This window comes from Chrysoperla carnea, chromosome 2 (assembly GCF_905475395.1).
Source record: "Chrysoperla carnea chromosome 2, inChrCarn1.1, whole genome shotgun sequence".
In the NCBI taxonomy this organism is placed as follows: domain Eukaryota; kingdom Metazoa; phylum Arthropoda; class Insecta; order Neuroptera; family Chrysopidae; genus Chrysoperla; species Chrysoperla carnea.
In genome coordinates, this window is record NC_058338.1 from 65,483,371 (window position 1) to 65,502,250 (window position 18,880).

The following is an 18,880-nucleotide window of genomic DNA, read 5'->3' on the forward strand; positions in this document are numbered from 1 at the left end:
ATATAATACGAAATAATTATTTATTCAACATCCCAATATTGAAAGAAAGATCTTATTAATTAAATAAAATATAATATATTAATTAAATTAATATAATGCATATATATATAATATTTAAATACAAAACTTAACTATTACATTATTAATATTACCAATTATATTGTGCTAATAATAAATTAAATAAATAAATAATTGTTTTTTTTGAAATAATTTTGAGGAACCTTTTTTTACTTCTTTTTGGGCGATTACACAAACAAAGTAAGTTCCATAATAGTACAAGAGGAGGTATAAGGATGCGAAATCGCATGTACGTTTTAAAAAATACATTGACAGAGGTTAAATCAAACATTAAACGATTTCTTTAGTCCTATAAATAATTTAAAAAAATAATCAGCCAGTCTCTAGGTAGGACTGGTTAGGAAATTGCATACCTACATGCAATTTCGCATCCTTATAATCTGACTGACTGGTTCCAATCCTACACTGAGACTGGCTAACTATTTGTAACCCTCGAACCAAAAAAGGGGTGTTAAGTTTGACCGCTATGTGTGTGTGTCTGTCTGTGTGTGGCATTGGAGCCTAAACGGGTGACCCAATTTTTGTTTCGTTTGAAAGGTAATTTAATGGAGAGTGTTCTTAGCTATGTTTCGAATGCGAGTTTAGAGTTCCGTGAATTTTGTTTTCACCAGTTTTAATTATCTATATGACTTATTATCTATATGATTAATACCTTCATGCGATTTCGCATCCTTATAACCTGGCTGACTTGCCCCACTCCTACCTAGAGAAAGACTGACTATTTTTTTAATTAACTGTATGACTAAAAAATCGTTTAATTTTTGATTTAACCTTTGTCAATTCATTGCATGTTTTGGTTTATATCTACATGATTGATAAGGCCCCGAAGGCACCTGTCCTACTCAACGCTTGACCAACTAGAGCTTTTGACATTACACCTTTATGGAAATCGTCTATAAAAAACCAGCCTTTGTCATTTCGTAGCTGTTTCTTGTCACGGGCTCTTGTACTATGTCTAAAGCCACACTTTAATAAGAAACATTGTAGAGTAAGTTAGGTGTAACTTGAACACGACAGCTGATAAGAAATAAAAGGCCACTTTAAATTCGAAAGCGTTATAAAATAATTAAGATTTTTTGCTTGAAGCATTTTTTCGTAATATGAATAGTTTCAGGAGAATTTGAACCCAAAATTCTCTCTTACAGTCAATTTTTGCTGACAACGAGTTTCGTTGATTTATGAAAAAATTTACTAACCAAAAAATGTTGGTTTTTTAATAACGACCCACTTTCTAATTAAAATTAATCTTCTATCTTTTACCCATTGCGAGCCCAAGTTCACTTTTAGATAAATTCGGGTGTCTAAAGTCGATTTCATCGTATTTTTAAGATGTCCCTTTTGAACTCCAGAACTTTTTTTTTTGGAAAATTTTTTCGCATCTAACTTAACCTGTAATCTATTTCTTCTCATTAAAGGGTGATTAAGGATTTCTGGAACACACTGTAGACGTGGAAATACTGACACACAAACGTAATGGTCACAGCGTTGATTTTCTGAGTGAAATCTCAGAATGATTAATCGAACTTTTCGAATAACGTAAGATGATGAATTTGAAAGAAAACGATATCATCATTTACATGACAACTGCTCAAAAATAATAGTTTAAAAAAAAATTAATAAATAATTTTAAAAAGTCGAATGTTCTCAGTAGTATGACTAGCTTAAATAAAGCCCCAACGGGTAAGCGTAAGTACGATATTTCGTTTGCGCCGGGTTTTTTATAATCGGCTAGAGTAATTACGTAACTCGACCCGTTAAGACATACCACACTTGTTAACAAATGACTATAGGTTTATGTCATTATCTCTTAAGTATGTGATTTTTCTTTTCTACTTTTCGTACAAAGACGTCAGCTCTAAATCTTTAGTTTTGCATGCTTTGTTTTTAAACAATTGAAATTGGCTCTTCACTTTAACATAAAAAATGGTGATAGGGTCATAAAAACAAGTAACTATGAATTCTGAAAATATTTTTATTAAAAATAACATGTTTCTCATAAGTTGTCGTAACATAATTATAAATAAAATAAGCTATGCTCTTAAATGATTAGAAAGGTAAATTTACGAAAAAAACAACACTTAAACACTATCTTCTAACAAAAATTGCGCTGCTAATGACAAATGATCCGATCCAAATACCAAATTTGGAATTGATGGTAATTTTTTACATTCGTTAGCAGTTGGTAGTTGAAATTTTGACACCAATTTTAATCTTCCATCTGATTTTTCTTGATTTCCTCGTTGGTCAGATTTTGCACTAAACCAAAAATATATTTTAAAATATTAAATTGAAGAATGATAGGAATATTATTAACTACAAGTCCTATTTAGAGTTAGGTTAGGTTAAAGAGCTAGTTCGGATGTGGCGAAACTCACTCTGAGACATGAGAGAGGCTTCGATTAGAGCCGAGACTTTTAAGTAACGTTCTTGTTCATTATGAATCCCAATTTGATTTTTTATTCTCAATAACAAAATTGCATTGTTATGTTGAGAATGTAACAAAAGAAAACGTCCTTAAGCTTGAGTTCATCTTCATTGAACTAATAATGACGACTTAAATAAATATTTTCTTACCTATAAAAAATATAATCGACATTAATCCATCTGTCCTGATATGTGGTAGCTCTGTTGTCATGTGAATACACCGATTTCAAATTAAATCCATGGGTTAACTTTCCTGTCGAGAATAAAACGTTTGATTCTGTTACATTATCGCGACGCACATAGTTATTCACTGTGCTTTGAGGAACGGTATAAGTTTTTTTGCTCCTTCCACTGTGTTCCAACTGAAAATATAAGTCATAATTTGATCATAAGTGTTAATTTCCAATACAAAACATTTTAAATCATACTTGAATTAATCCCTTTTCTTTCTCGAAATCCATTTTATATTCTTTTGAACGTCTTAGTGCCGCAATATCTACATGTTGACAATGGTCTGTGATACGTAAACGAGGTGGTAATAGTCTAGGTTCCATTAAAATTTCATTTCGTACACCTGTTGGTGGTTTTAATTGACGTCTAGTTAATTTTGAAAAGTCTAATTCACCATTTACAAGTAAATTATATACAGCCGTATAAGGTTCTAAATTGAAATCTCCTGTTATTATGATCGGAACATACTCTGGTTGATTTTTTCTACAATATACAAATTTTTGTCAAAAATTAATTTTTTCTAAGGCCCAATATAGTAAAAACGTTTTAGACGCTTTTGTTCAAAGGCGCTTATAAGTGTTTTTACGTGCATTTAAGGTAATACGAGCACCAAAGCAATTTTACATTTAGGGTTGAAATTATTTGTATCTTATTTTCAACTTTAATGATGAATTTTGTTATAACTTCATGAATGTAGACGAACAATAAAACTAAAATTTTTCGATATAAAGTAATTTAATTTTCCATATTTTGAAAAATTTTATTCTTACTTTTCGTCTTTTTTTTTTTTTTTAATTTCCACCGACTAGTTTTGGAGAAATTTATGAAAACATATCCATCTACCGTTTTACCATAAAACCAATGTTAAATATGCCTATTTTTGAAGTCATTTATTTATTTAAATAATCGGACAAACTCCTGCTTCCTTCTCTCTAAAATTTTCAGAATTGATTTACTTCGTTGACTTGACTTCATCCAACTTCATTTAATATAAAAAAATCAAGGTTTTTACTTAAAATTGCCTTGGTGCTCGTACATTCTTAAGACGAACCATCACAGACTTGTCAACTAAAATGTTGACTAACAAGAAAAACGGTTGTTGTTAAACAAATTAATTTGTGTTGGTTGTAAAGGCGTAGTTGGAAGAGTGTGTGATGGCATCCAACAAAACGTTTTGTATAATTTATCATAAAAATATTTCAGTAACCTAAACAAGACGTATTCCCAAAGAATAGTTTGCTGTATCAGTGTGTGTCAGCCTTAAAAATTTTTTTTAAATATTAAAGATAACTTACTCGTTAAATTTCTTAAATGCGATTCTATCGATTTCGGTTAATAGTAATTGGGTTTGCGCTAATCGTACATCTTGCCGCCTTGGATTATACAACAAATGAGTTGTGGCAACAACAAATTCATTGGAGGGATTTGATTTATCACTAAATCGTGCAATAATTGCAATATTTTCACGATTTAATAATTCAACATCTGGTTGAAAATATTCAACTGTGTCATAATAGATTAAATTAAATTTATTTTCTTTGTAGTACATTGCACAACCATCATTACGGACACCTGTACGTGATTTAAACATTCCTTTATAACCTACCGAAAGTAAATTAAATTAATATTTTGAAAATGTATTCCCTTTAAATACAAAAATTACAAAGTTAAAATTCAATCTTTCACCCCCCCTAAATTAAAAAATTTTCATTTTAATTTCTTATCTATACTTGAATTATTTATATAGACGCGACAATTTAACACTCAAAACGCTTTGAAATCGATTTTTTTCGGCCAAGACAGATTGAGATGCGGTTTTTTGCATCCGATTCACAAAGTTTATTATAAAAATCCGATTTATAAAAAAAATTTTCCATTCTAAAAATTGTTTCAAGGATTTTTTTTTTACATTTAGTATTTTGCATATTTTTGAAAATATTAGTAATTAAATTATTTCTGGGTAGAAAAAGTCCAAAATTTTTCGAGCCTCTATTCTAACATTTCTGATTTTAAATAATATACAAACATTAAACAATTTTTTTAATCAAAATCGCAACTGTTGTTGATAATTCCGAGCAAAGATTCATTTTCAGTGTTTATTGATTACATTAGAAATTTATGGATAAAAATATTTAATTGAAAAAATAGTTAATATTTACCTAAATTTCCTTCCAAATTATTTCTATAAAAATCTAGATGTGTTTTTTCTACTTCTTGAAGACAAAGAATCTATTAACATAAAATAAATTGTATATATATTTTTAAAACAGTTTGAATTACAAAGTGTTTTCAACATACATCAGCATCGTGTTCCAAAAATTCATTCAAAAGAGCAAATTTACGATGTTCCCAAAACAGTGCACGTGGATCATGTTGTCTATATAAATATGCATGTTGTGTTAATAAAATTTGTGCCAATACATTATAAGACATTAATTTAAATAATAGACCTCCCGTTCGTCCTGATTTGTACATCATTTTTCCATAATCCGTATCAGTCCATTGACGAAAACCTTTCAAACGCACTTGTTCTTGCGCAACTAAAATTTTAAGAACATATACAACTTTATTATTGAGATAAAAAATATACGTCTGTTTCGTCTATTAACTATTGTCTTATCTCTAAATTTTTATAACTTTTTGGTCATATTATGATTTTTGATCTACACATTAAAGTTATTAGAATGCATTGTTTTACTTGGTATAAATGAAATTCAATTTCCATATTGATCGTGCAGCGTTTTTAAGTTTAAATAATTAGTAACAGCTTGATAAAGAACGCCACATGACCATCAGGGAAAAGGCTTTCGGTCAAATTTTCAGGGTTCTGGTAGTTCTTGATGATTATTATTTCAATAAAACTCAAGCGGGAAATTAATAAAATATTTTTAATAGTCTAGCGCGATTTTCAGATTGACTAGTTTCGATAAGCTAAATTTTGTTTAAAAAATCAGGTTTAAACGTGGTTTTGATGGAGTCATTTATAGTTTTCGTCCATTGGTATACTATTTGAGGGTTCAAACATTTTTTTTAGTTAATTAAATGACTTCAAAAGTAGGTAAATGGATGAAATGTTTTTATAGATTTCTCCAAAACTAGTCGGAGCAAATTAAAGAAAAACTATTTAAATTAAAGTTAAAACCTTAATAAATTATTGAAAACAAAAAAAAACCCTTTGTGCCCGACATATAAAGAATGTATGAACACGGTAGTGGGAACACAAATTTAAAAAATATATTTTTTCAATTTTGATGGTCAATTAAGTTATAACTTGGCAATATAATACGAAAAATAAGAATAAAATTTTTCGAAAATTAAAAATTTTGTTTAATTATTTATCTTTCAATATTTCTAAAATCAAGGGAGATATCGAAAAATTTTATTCTTATTTTTCTTCTACATTCATGAAGTTAAACAATTCATCATCAAAGTTGAAAATAAAATACAAATAATTTCAACCCTAAATCTAAAATTGCCTTGGTGCTCATACTAACTTAACTTTTAAAAATATTTTTTATGAACGATAAAAATTTTTAAAATATTCAAAAAAAAATTGATATTGACGACTGAATTACACAGTTATCTTCGCTTTTTGTTATTGATAATATTTCGGTATTGTTTTTGACGACAGAAATTGAACAATTGCCCTCACATTTTTTATTTTTACACGCTAAATTTTGAAATAAAACCAACAATATAACACAACAAATCTGCACTAATTTCATGGTGTCAATGTACAACTAATGAATGAATTCGAGATTAAGAATTAAGACTCTATCTTAATTGTTATTAAATCTTTTAAAAACTTTTTTTAAATAAAATTACAAAGTATTTTATGATGCATTTTAATATGCATCTCAAAGTTCAAAGTTCATGATCTCCTAAGAAAAAAATACATAAAATTAATAAAAATTAAATACTGCATGGTAAGTCGTATTCAATATTATTTGGATATTTCAAATGAAACAGTTTCGTATTGATCTAAAAGTGGTGGAATATTTGTAATAAAACAGACAAATCTGGCAAAAAAAAATAACTTATAAACTTAAAAACGTCCCACCGTTATAGGAAGGATATACAAGATGTTGCAAGAAATTTTGAGTTTGGTGGCGTCTGATATATCAATACCACTCGTCGATATTTAAAACTTATCAAAATTTTTAGATCATTTATATAAGGATTTTCGTTTGCTAATGGTAGAAGAAATGATTACAGATTCGCTTCATTTTTGGACCAACAGATTTTAGACCATCAAACCCTTTTTTGTATTACGAAGATTTATTGAATCCTATTCTTAACTCGCTAAATTACCATCAAGACCTTAGAATAAAATTAGGAAAATAGGACTTTCAAAAAAATACATTAAGAATATTTCAACAATTTCTCAAGTTATTATTTTCTAAATCACCGCTCTTATCTCCTTGAAGTTCTAAGATAATTTTTAGCGGTTTCAAGTTGGAAAAGATTCTTTCATTTATTGCAATTGTAGTCTAATTTCAACATATACTTTTCAAGTTCCCGAAAGTTCAATGATATACCTAACTGAGAATATTTGGATATTTTTGGTATAAAAGTATATTAGAGAAGTTGTTGCTAATTCTAATATTTTCGTATTTAAACAGTTTAATAAATAAATAACATACCATTATCTATATAATTATTTGCTGAATTTGCCAAATCTCCCACAGATACTGTTCGTGGAGGCTTCGGTTTATGTCTTTTCTTTGTACCAATTTCATCAACAAGATTTCGTACAGGTATTTGGCACTGAGGTAAATATGACGTGTATGGTTGCCAATACATATTTGTACTTAAACAGGAATCATTCTGTAATGCGCTATCAGAATACGCACGCTGCAAATTCATTTTATTAGTATCGTCGTCCATTAATTGTTTTTTTGAATTTTTATGTGTCTCGTGTACTCGATCTCTTAACGTTTCACTTAGTTTACTAACGATTTGTTCCAATCGGAATGTACTGTTGTCTTTCAATAATTGTCTTTGTAGTTTTCTTAACTTTTTCTTACTTTTGTTTTTTTGTGTTTTTCTGAATTTCTGAATACAATCTTTCAATTTTTTTCGTAATTTTTGTGTTTCTTTTCTCTTACGTTGTTTTTCCTGCAATACCCAAAATGTTACATATTAAATAACATACAATCATAGAACTCTAATCAAACAATAATAGAAAACAAATATTTAATATTGGCATAATTTTTACTTGGACAAAAATACAGATACCTACAGCGCTTGGTTTTAATATTGAAAATAATTGATAAAAAGTTTTCCGTCAATCAGAAAGACAGGTATACTAAAATATATTACCTGTGAGAGTTTAAAAGCTGAGAAATATAGTTTTTACAGAGCCACTTTGTCATAATTTTACCTACCTAACCATTCATAAAATAAAATTTCTCATTAATTTACGATTCATTTTCAAAAAAATTGAAAAATTTTCATGGATTGAAAATTTTGGACTGATTAAGTTAGGTTTTATTTAGTAGGGTGGCCTTCTTGAGACTCGAATACTGATTTCCAGAGTGACAAAATTTTTTAACATTTTATCATGTTCACTGGCAGAGTGAAGTTTGATTCTACGATCAATATCTCTAAATTAGCATTAAACTCATATTTCCCCTACCATAATAGACTAATCAAAACTAACTGCGAAATTAGTTGGGGAAATTTATAAATTTGATTATCAAAATCTGTTTGGATAACCGATACTATAATCTTAATCCAAGAAAATTAAAACATCAAAGTTGGGTTTATTTCGGCTTTAGTAAATTAGTATCAAGTTTTCCTCTACAGTCTGTTACTTCATCAACAGAATTAATCGTATTATTCCCACAAATCGTTACTCTTAAACAAAAATGCTTTCGAATTATAAGTATACGTAGAAAACTGTCTCTAATTACAATTAACTACAGAATGTTTATTTTCAAAGAGGTAACTGCTTCAAGATATTTAAAAAAATCGCATTTATCTGTGTTTGTTATCGCGTAATTACATCACACACCATCTTTTTCAATAGATAATTTTCACATAACATTTTTAACACTACTATCGCACCCATATTTTAAATTTTTATCCACCATCTATAATATAATAGTATAAAAACTTATTAAATGATTTTGAATGATTTAAGAAAAAAAAAACTGTTAGCGAAATGATTTCGTTGAGTTTTAAGTTTCAAAAGTGCCAAAAAGCAAAGTTTAACATGGGACTAAATGGAAAATATAAATCGATATTTCTCAAAAATAATGTCGATAATTTAATTATACTTATAACTTTTACCAGATAATAATTATTTAAACTTCTATTAATTTAAAATTATTTAAGATTAATATACTGTTTCCCTATGAAAGCACATAGCAAAATCGGTTGGTGAATGTACGTCCTTAAGTCGTCAAAGCAAATTATTAATATTAGTTAGTATAGGAGAATTTTATAGCTTACGATTAAAAATCTTAAACTTGAAAAAAGATCTACACAAATTTACTTAATTAATTATTAATTTTAAATGATAAAAGTTCAAATTAATCGAAAATAATCTACATTGAATATTCAATAAAAATTGTCTCGTTTACAAAATTGATTCTTTACATTTGAAATTCCCGTGTGCAAAGGGTATAGCTCGGTATTACACTAATTCACAGCCTTATTATTTACTTTTAAGCATCACTAAAAGATTAATTTGCTATTTTAAAATAAAACAAACAATTGATTGAGTTCATTGTTGAAATACCATGTATAGACAATGTTGATTACGCCGCAACCGTTTGTTTTTTTAAGTCACGTAAGTAAAGGAAGATAGCCACTCTTAGAGAGCCACATATACATACAAGTTACACACACATAGCTGATATTCCATGTAATACATACTATATAATTTGCACCACCGCGGATGAACAGTGATGTTTACGAAAAAATGTTTCCAACAAAAGTTGATTTTTTTACAAGGAATACTTTTTACATTTAAACTTGTGTTATCTCTCTAACGGTTTACAAGGTGGGTCCTACAGACCCAAGACCCAATCTACCTATGATGCTCATTTACGAACTCAACCTCACTTTTTACATCCTGAGCACTCTATAAAAATTTTAGCTTGATATCTTTTTTCCTTTTTGAGTTATCGTATTGTCGGATGGACAGACAATCAAACGGACAACCGGAAATAGATTTTATGAACACCTATACCAGAATTTTGCTCGTAGCATCAATATTTTTATGCGTTATAAACTTGGGACTAAACTTAGTATACCTTGATATATTTCATAAATACATAGTATAAAAACACCTTTATGTAAATAGTTAAAACAATTGAATTACATTTTTTAAATATTGGGTTTTATTCAAAAATAAATATAAACAATGACTTACAAATGTAAGTTATCTGCTCTCATACATTTAATTTCCGCGCGTGAGATCTTTACAATTTTTCACGAAATTCTGTTTTATGGTTCGAACTTTATACAGAATTGGTGGGATAATATTAAAATTTTAGAAAACTCCGTCTTCTGCCAAAAAATAACCGTTGCAATAATATAAAATTGCTTTATGGACTAAAAACAGTTCCTAGAATCGAGTTGTTTCTCTTTCTTAAAATAATAATGGATTCAATGACACGATCGTAAACACAAGCATAGAATAGTTTAATATTCTATGGACAAGAGTGAGCGATAGAGCAAAGGGAGGGGGGCGGAAAGTAAATTTAATAGGATAACACGCTTGTTTTATGTATATAAAAGTTATCTAAATTTTTGTTTTTTAATCCTGACAAAATTTTATGGCATTTTAAAGACATGTCTGTTCAATTTGAATATTTTTATTTGATTTGATTGTTAACAAAATCTGGTCGAAATCGAATAGAATATTTCGAGTTTCCTAATTCTTATACTCCTCTTATTTCATGTTTTCGTCAGAAATACTTAGTAAGTTCTTAGAATCACAGACGATAAACACCGAGAGAGATCCAAAATAATGCCTTTGTGTATACGATCGTGTTGTCAACAAATATAATAATTCTCTATGGTCCTACAGAAAGTTGCGCTGTATGTGAGTTTTTAATTGCGGGGGATACCCTGAAAATAAAAACAAAAAAATTTTAAACTCACCTTTTTATCTGCTTTAGAATTAGAATTTAATTGGTTGCCTTTTTCTGTACAGACTTGCTGTGTAGTGATCTGATCTGGTTTTATTTGTGTGATAATCTGCTCTGGTTCCGAATCTGAACTGATTTCAACAACTGATTGTGAAATTTGAGCTTTTTTATTACTAATATTGGTATTGTTTAACGCTTTAATGTTTTGATCACAAATTTTATTCAACACTTTACTTTCCGTTAAATCTACCACAACATTGGAATATTTGTTTAACGATAATTTTTTGTAATCACGTGACCGCTTTCGATTACTTTTGATTGGTGTGTTCATATTATCAGTTATACAATAATGCCTTAAGATAAGACATCTGCGAATATTTAAGAAATTAAAGTTTTGTTCAAAATTTATTTTACTTGTAATATTAAAGAATAATGTTTTCAATGACATTACAAATTCGATTTTTGGATATTTTATTTTAGCCTGCCAAACATTTTTTTAATATATTTTTTATTATTCTTTGATGTATTTTAAATTTAGATAATTACTTACTTTTAAAATTTCATTGTATTATTTACATTTCCACTGCTAGATTTGATTACCTACTTTGCCAAACATTTAAATTTAAAAAAATTAATCAAACCCCAAAATTTTGTAACCACCATTTAGATAGGTACACTATCTGAAGTATCAAATTACAAAAAAATTTTATGACAGATTATAATTTTTTAAGAAAAGACGATTATCATCTCAAAAATCTTACCGATGTTAGTTCCCAATTATTTATTCGTAAAATAATTAAAAATCAAATGTTTATTATTAAATAATAATGTGGTTCAAGTTTGTTTGAAGTAGTTTCATGCTACTCTACACGTCTTGTCAATACAAGTAAAACATAACCTAAAATAAATGTCAAATAAAATTTAAAAAATGTCATATGAAGGGATTGGCTCAATATCGGAAAAAATATTTGTGGTAATTGATATTGGTTCAGCATATACCAAGTAATGCTCAAAATACTTATATTTATTTAGTAATTTGTATATTTATCTAATATATTATTTCATTGATTTTAGATTTGGTTTTGCTGGGGAATTTTCACCAAGATGTATTATACCGAGCGAAATAAAAATGCCTTCAACAGGTATTGTCAGAAAAATAGCTGATTATCAAGATAAAGATGATTTATTCGATATTCTTGTCGAATTTGTTTTTATGTTATATACGAAGTAAGTATTAAATTCCTAGTTAACAGCGTTGTGATACAGTATGTGACTGGATAATTAATTCATTAATGAAATGATTATTCTCGGAAGCTAATTTTTTTCTTATAATCCAGCGAGGCAATAAAGAATAAAGACCGAACTTCGGAATAATTCCGGGAAAGCTGGATTTTTGCATGAACCTTCGCTATTTGTAGTTCTCTTAAAATCATATTTTGTAACTCTAAAATCGGGATAACTTTGTAGCGGCATTCGGATCGATGGGAACTTTTGGGATTTTGTTTAGAACTACAAATAGAAGGTTCATGCAAAAATCCAGCTTTCCCGGATTTTTTCCGAAGTGAAATGTTTATATTTTCTGGATTATTAAGGATGTTGCATTTGTAAATAATCAGGTACATACTTTTGAAAAAAATCCACAAACGTCCCCAACTAACTTAATCTAAGCCCAATTATTTGCAAGAATTTTGCTGAGTTATTAATCTGCAGCAACCGTATTAAAAAACTCTATCGATTTGATTTTTAATCTTTTCTTAAAATAGTTTATCTGATAGAATTAATATCTTTGTATGTTTATAGATATGCTTTAATTAATGCAAAAGGTCGTGCCGTTATTATCGTCGAATCATTACTATGCCCAACAATATTTCGTGATACATTAGCTAAAGTATTATTTTGTCATTTTGAGGTAATATTTAAATTATTCTGAATTAAATTTAAAAATTCGGTGCCAATTAACGTTTTTCCTTTGCAGGTTGGAAGTATAATATGGCTTCCATCTCATTTAGTCTGTTTAAGTACATTAAATGTCGAGACAGCAATAGTTCTGGATGTTGGATATAAAGAAGCTGTATTATTTCCAATTTATCAAGGAGTCCCATTATTAAATGCATGGCAAGCGCTACCATTAGGTTCTTTAGCAGTTCATAGGTGAGTATAAAGTTTATTGTTAATGATTCAATTAAAAAGGTACTTTCTTGATAAAACGGTCTGTAATAAGATGAAGTAGTTGAAGGTGATAGACGCTCATTTAAAATCTTTCGAAAAGCAGATAAAAGAATAACCTTTGTGGGAGATTTATTCGAAAATATTAAAAAACATCAGAATGTGGAAAAAATTAAAACTTTTACTAGTGTGGAAGAGTAATACTCCTAGGAAGCACAGAACTGATGAAGCATGATCTTCTTTAATCAAAGAAGTCAAAGCCATATTAGATTGGAAACTTTCACAAAAATGGAAGCTTAAATCTTTTATGCTTTTTTTTTACCAGTTTTCCTAAATATTTTATTATCTGTAAATTTAGAAAAATATTTTTACAGCCAAATTAAAGCGATATTAAAGGGAGAAAACTATGATTACGACATTGCCGAAAAATATATCGAAGATATTAAAGGTACAATAAATTATAAAGTTATAGTTCTTGAAAAAATTTGAAAAATTTTCCTTTTTAATTTTTTTTAGTACGAACATGTTTTGTCACAAATTTAGAAAGGTCAAAACAATATGCATTAAATAAATCACCAACGCCATGTCCTGGATTAGATTATCCAATAATGGGCCATCAAAGCGTAAAAGTGTCTGGAAAACTGCGGGAAACAGCTTTTGAAGTACTCTTTGAATTAGATAATGATTATCAATCAGTGACTACGATGATATTAGATGCAATTTTACAAGTATGCATTTTTTATTAGCTACATTTTGTCACACGTTCAGTTTATTAGCTTTGAAAGCATGATGTGATGCTTAGCGATCACCATTTTATTTCAATACCGCTCAATTTATTTATTGTATCGATCAAATGTAGCCATTATTACAAATACTAAAATTTCAAATTCAAACTTTATAAATTATTGTTTCCAGTGTCCAAAAGATATGCGTAAAGAACTTGCTGAAAATATTTTATTAATTGGAGGTACAGTAATGACAACTGGTTTCAAAGCAAGATTACGTGAAGAATTGTTGCAACAGTTAGAATCAGATCGATATAAAGATAAATTATTTTTGAAAACATTTAAATTTCATTCAGCGCCAGCTAAAGAGAATTATACAGCTTGGTTGGGAGGTAAGTTTTAATTACGTTTCAAATCATCATCAAATTTATGTTGTCAGTAATCAATTCTAGTACAACCAAGAGTTTAAAATAAAAAAAAAAATTCTCCCTTCCGGGTTTTCAACGGGATAATTAGGAGAAAAATAGTATTTTTGAAGAAAACATACTTTGGAAAAAACTTATTTTGAAAATTTATTATCAAAAGATTCAGGAAAAACACACTATGGCACCACTGTGTACAGTCAATTAGCATACAAAGTCAAATATGATTCTTCGATTATTCGTTCCGAGTTCTATTTCGAAAGCATCACAACGCGAACCCGACTCACTTTTGTTAATTTTATTTCTTATAAAAATAATAGTTTATTTTAAAAATGATTTATCTAAACCGCAAATTTTTATTGGGATATGATACGAAAATGTGGTTAAATATGAAGCAAACAAATTACACTCAACCACAAAAAATTGAGACACTTGGAACCACAAAAGTTTTATTATATCACCCTTACGACTACTACGGAGCATTGTCTCCAATTATCTGGCAGATACTCCATTTATATTATTAATTATATGATCTATTTCGAGCGAGAAAAATAATAAGTAATGGTTAAAAATATGGTTAAATTCCCAATAAAAAAATGATGTTACTAATCGAGGAAATAAAATCGAAAAATCAGTTTACACAAGGAATTGACCCCTCGTCAGTTGTTTTATAAGAGAGTCGGTAGAAAATGTATGCCTGAGGGTACTCAACAAAGTCATATACATGCGTACTTGTGCGATTTACGCCCATACGGTGGGACAGAAGTATCCTACTTCCGGACACAACATTCTCTTTATTTAAATATTAAAAAAAAACTATTGAATTTCATATTTTGGACAATTTCAGAATTTTTTGAACCTTGACATTTTTTATCTAACCTGACCGTTTTCGAGATATAAGCATTTGAATAACAAAAAAACGAATATTCGCCGACAGTTAATTTTTGACGAAAATAAAGATTTTTGTGGTTCTGGTCAAAAATTAGATTTGAAAACCATATGATATTAGAGTTTGGACTATTTTAAACACGAATTAAAAAATTTTAAGAAGGTTTTGCCTTTTTTTATTAGTTGATAGACCGTTTACTTGCAAAAAGTCAACTTTTTCTATCTCAGACAGTGAGAGTATACTCTACCTAGCTTTAGTTAACTATGTTGATCAAATTTCAACTCTTTTCGGATTTAATAAACTCTTACTGAAAAGACCAAGACAGTAAATTTTATCTAAGAAGAGTTAACTCTTACTGGATGATTTTTTTCTTCTAAAATCGATATCTTCTTAATAAATCGAAATAATTAAAATAATTCAAAGTAGAATTGGTTGGTGCAAACATCTGCAATATGGATACTTAAATGTAAAATTGAAAAATGCGGCCTCATTTCTTCTTTCTTTTCTTTTGGTGAATTTTTTCATATTTTCATGTAGACACTGTTACTTAAACAATCAATTACGAAATCATCCCGCCCCAAAGTTTGTACTTCAAAAATCCGTTGTAAGAACATATTTTAGATCGCTCAGACAATAGATGTTCCAATTTCTTTTATTGGATTTATTTAAAATTTAATTAAATCGTTTCAGGCGCAATTTATGGCTGTACGGATATTGTATCAATGCGTTGTCTAACAAAGGAAGCATACTTAAAGGATCGTCGTGTACCAGATTGGTCAAATTTACAAGATAACAAATTACAAAATGTTCTATAATATTTTTTATTATTATTGCATTTTTCATATTATTTATAATAATATAATATACACAAATATACTTAAATAACAAAAAAAAAGTGAATGTGAGGTTATGTTTTGTTTATTTGTTTTTTTTTTTACTATTCAACAAAAAAAAATTAACTTATTAACATGATCGATTACTTGAAAAAAAATGCTTAAATAAAATATTTGTTATTTACAAAATAAAATTTTCATTTTTTTATATTACAAATTTGAATATATCAATAAAAAAAATAGCTTTAAAAACACAAAACAAAATAGGCTTTTTTTTATTTTTAAACATATAGATATTTAAAAAATTTCAGAACTAATTTTTGATAATTTGGAATGTGTATTTATCTATTTGGGTGAAACTGATTTTAAAAAACCATACAAATTTACAAGTGAAAACTTACTATCATTGTTGGTCACTAGAGATGTACAATGGCCGTGGTTATCCTATGAAAAATATTTTTTTGGGGACAGAATCTTGTCTAGACATTTAGCAACCCATACATTAACAATATCTTTTCTTCAAAGAAGCAACTTATTGATATATAGGGTGCTTATGTCCACAAGCTACCTTGTCACCTTATACTGATTACTGCGTTCCTGTTGGGTATTTTCTTAAATAGCATTAGCGTTGCCAGTCTATTTTTATATTTTCAATGCCTGTGATCGTAAAATTTAATTATTGATTACAGAACATTTTTTTAAGGATGTATTCGTTTTTAGTGCTTTAAACCTAAAAATCCGTTGAAAGTCACTTTTATTTTACTAAAATTAATTAAAAAAGTTTTTAACTCTAGAGCGTGTAGCCGTTCGGAACGAATACAACCTGCTTTCGTATTATGTAGGAAATAGAGTAGTGGACCACCTCTGGTAAAAGCTAATTTTGTATTTATTTAAATGTACCATTTTTTTAAAATTAGCAATGGAAAAATGCCAGTTATCTTACTTAGTCTTGAGTATATTGTTTTACGAAAGATAAATCGTTATGTTCCTATATATATTAATTTAATAAAATTTCGAAGTGTATTTTTGGAGAAATAAAAATGGAAGGCACAATTTTATCTGCTCTATTAAATGCGTAAGGCACAAATGAGTTTATCTCAAGAAATAATTTTTAATTTAAATATTAATAAACAGCTGCGGGATCTTAAAAATTTTCGTTTTCTTTTAGTATACGGTATATATTGCATACTAGGGTCTTAAAAAATTGATGTTTTTTTAAATTATGTGAAATTGAGCCTGATATCCTTAAAAGCGAATCTGTTAACAAAATACGTTAGCTCGTTAGGTACCTTTTTAAAGATACCAGGCTCTATTAAAATTGGGATTAACTTTATCCTTATTAATTGGGATTAATTTACTTGAATTACTATGTTACTAATATTCCAGTATAGGATGTATAAGACCGCGACTTGTTTTTTCGGCCTAATGACTGATCTTATTTTGATTTAATATAAGATTGTCTCAAAAAATGTATACACTGATTCGTTTGTGATATAAGTTTGAGGAAGAAGAAACAGCCAAAAATGAACTGAAGAACTTGTCCGTAAGACCACGATTAGCCACTGACCTAACAAGGAAAGAGTTACTAAAACGTTTCAGCAATGTACTAGGGAATTTACTCGGTAAACTGTTTTTTGGAGGCATGTCAAGCACAATGTTTATAGATCAATGAACTGAAAGCAACCATTGAAAGCGCATATACCCCAAATATCAATTGAAATGATTAAGAAAGTTTAGAATTTCATCAGTCAGCGGTTTCTGCTTTGCCAGGGTCACAATGGCAACAACCTTTTCGATAAATGGCTCGTTTCTACATTTGTTCACATTAATTTGAATTTTGAAATTTTTCCGTATCATAATAATAATGAGTGTTACATACATAAAAAAAAAGCGTATACATTTTTTGGAAACACTGTACATAATATCGGTATTTACAAAGATAAAAATCGGAATCTAATTCCCTTGAGTCTAGCTCACTTGTTCATACTCAACTTGCATAACTACAATATAAAATACAAGATATTTCCTTCTCAAATTAATATCAAAATAAAACTATTTTTTTTTACAATTTATATATATTTTTTTTAAACAAGCCGTTTTTATTTAAGAATATAGGTAAACATAGGCATTTTTTAAGTCAGTTTTATGTATAGTGCCCCATAATAAATCAATTATAAATAACAATCTGTCTTTGTTGTCTTATCAATAACTAATAAACAATATTCTTTATTGATTAAACAATTCCATTCTAAGTGGAAAAAAAAACGTACAATAATGCATCGCATTTATTCATTTATACAGTACCGTATTCAAGAAAATTTTTTTTGTTTTGCGGACCTTTTCTTATCACATATAAAATTTCAAAGGCACTAAATATCATTCATTCTCACTCACTAATTAAGAATAACAAGGACGGTAAAATTAATACTGAAGATTTTTTTTTTTTAATAAAAGCTTACAGTGGAATGCTGATAAAACTTAATAAGGCATCTGAAAATAAGTGATATTGGATTCATATCCAGCAAATGATATACTGATGAATGATAAAATAATTTACGAAATAAGTAGTTGTCAAAGCTGAGTTTCTCTGTGGGAGCTTAAGTTAGTCTCTCAGTGAGTGCTTAATACTAGGTTTAAATAAGCTTTAGCTTATCTCGTAAGATTTAAATCAGAATATTTAGAGAGATTTAAATGAAGTAAAAAGAGTTTTTATGGGCGTTCTTATGTATAAAACAGAGAGGAAATGAACTGTGCGCGATACAGCGCGCACTGTATCGTATGTGTACAACTTCAAGTGATGAGACTGACCGGCTGTGTTCATATATACACATATACAACTACATATCAAATGATATGATTACGCCCACATCATACACAATACAGTGTCAACAGACTCTTTCATAGTCTCATGCATAAGAACGTCCATAAAAACTCTTTTCACTTCATATATTTTAAATGGTTAACGAGATGATTGTCAAACTGTACAATTTACAAAAATTATCATAACCGT

The 18,880-nt window shown here is 28.5% G+C and overlaps 2 protein-coding genes across 3 annotated transcripts; one reads left to right on the plus strand and one right to left on the minus strand.

The window, feature by feature from the left end:
• Nucleotides 1-2,072: 2,072 nt before the first annotated feature.
• Nucleotides 2,073-11,738, minus strand: LOC123292156 (protein angel homolog 2). Of its 2 annotated transcripts, XM_044872714.1 has the most exons (10): nt 11,597-11,738; nt 11,386-11,515; nt 10,849-11,203; nt 7,377-7,851; nt 5,032-5,273; nt 4,893-4,962; nt 4,029-4,335; nt 2,931-3,216; nt 2,653-2,864; nt 2,073-2,334 (listed from the first exon to the last, which is right to left on the minus strand). In XM_044872714.1, the coding sequence occupies exons 3-10, from the start codon at nt 11,164-11,166 to the stop codon at nt 2,157-2,159; spliced, it is 2,088 nt and encodes a 695-aa protein (XP_044728649.1). In that variant the 5' UTR covers nt 11,167-11,203; nt 11,386-11,515; nt 11,597-11,738; the 3' UTR covers nt 2,073-2,156. The 2 variants fall into 2 exon arrangements, with proteins under 2 accessions (XP_044728649.1, XP_044728650.1); XM_044872715.1 differs by lacking the exon at nt 11,597-11,738 and having other exon boundaries at nt 11,386-11,541.
• On the plus strand, nt 11,661-15,857 carry LOC123292157 (actin-related protein 10). The gene is made up of 8 exons (XM_044872716.1): nt 11,661-11,837; nt 11,910-12,062; nt 12,636-12,744; nt 12,811-12,986; nt 13,376-13,449; nt 13,518-13,729; nt 13,917-14,118; nt 15,728-15,857. Exons 1-8 carry the CDS (start codon nt 11,764-11,766, stop codon nt 15,850-15,852), a joined length of 1,125 nt encoding a protein of 374 aa, XP_044728651.1. The 5' UTR covers nt 11,661-11,763; the 3' UTR covers nt 15,853-15,857.
• The last annotated feature ends 3,023 nt before the right edge of the window (nt 15,858-18,880 follow it).

What these genes read in the sequence shown, in the direction of transcription:
- LOC123292156 (XM_044872714.1), bottom strand. Translation starts at nt 11,166, where the DNA reads ATGAACACACCAATCAAAAGTAATCGAAAGCGGTCACGTGATTACAAA. An exon ending in AAATAATTATATAGATAATG is followed by an intron (nt 5,274 to 7,376) that starts GTATGTTATTTA and finishes TTAAAATTTTAG; the next exon opens with TTGCGCAAGAACAAGTGCGT. An exon ending in GTCGATTATATTTTTTATAG is followed by an intron (nt 2,335 to 2,652) that starts GTAAGAAAATAT and finishes TTTTTGGTTTAG; the next exon opens with TGCAAAATCTGACCAACGAG.
- LOC123292157 (XM_044872716.1), top strand. Translation starts at nt 11,764, where the DNA reads ATGTCATATGAAGGGATTGGCTCAATATCGGAAAAAATATTTGTGGTA. An exon ending in ATTGGTTCAGCATATACCAA is followed by an intron (nt 11,838 to 11,909) that starts GTAATGCTCAAA and finishes CATTGATTTTAG; the next exon opens with ATTTGGTTTTGCTGGGGAAT. An exon ending in TTATACAGCTTGGTTGGGAG is followed by an intron (nt 14,119 to 15,727) that starts GTAAGTTTTAAT and finishes AAATCGTTTCAG; the next exon opens with GCGCAATTTATGGCTGTACG.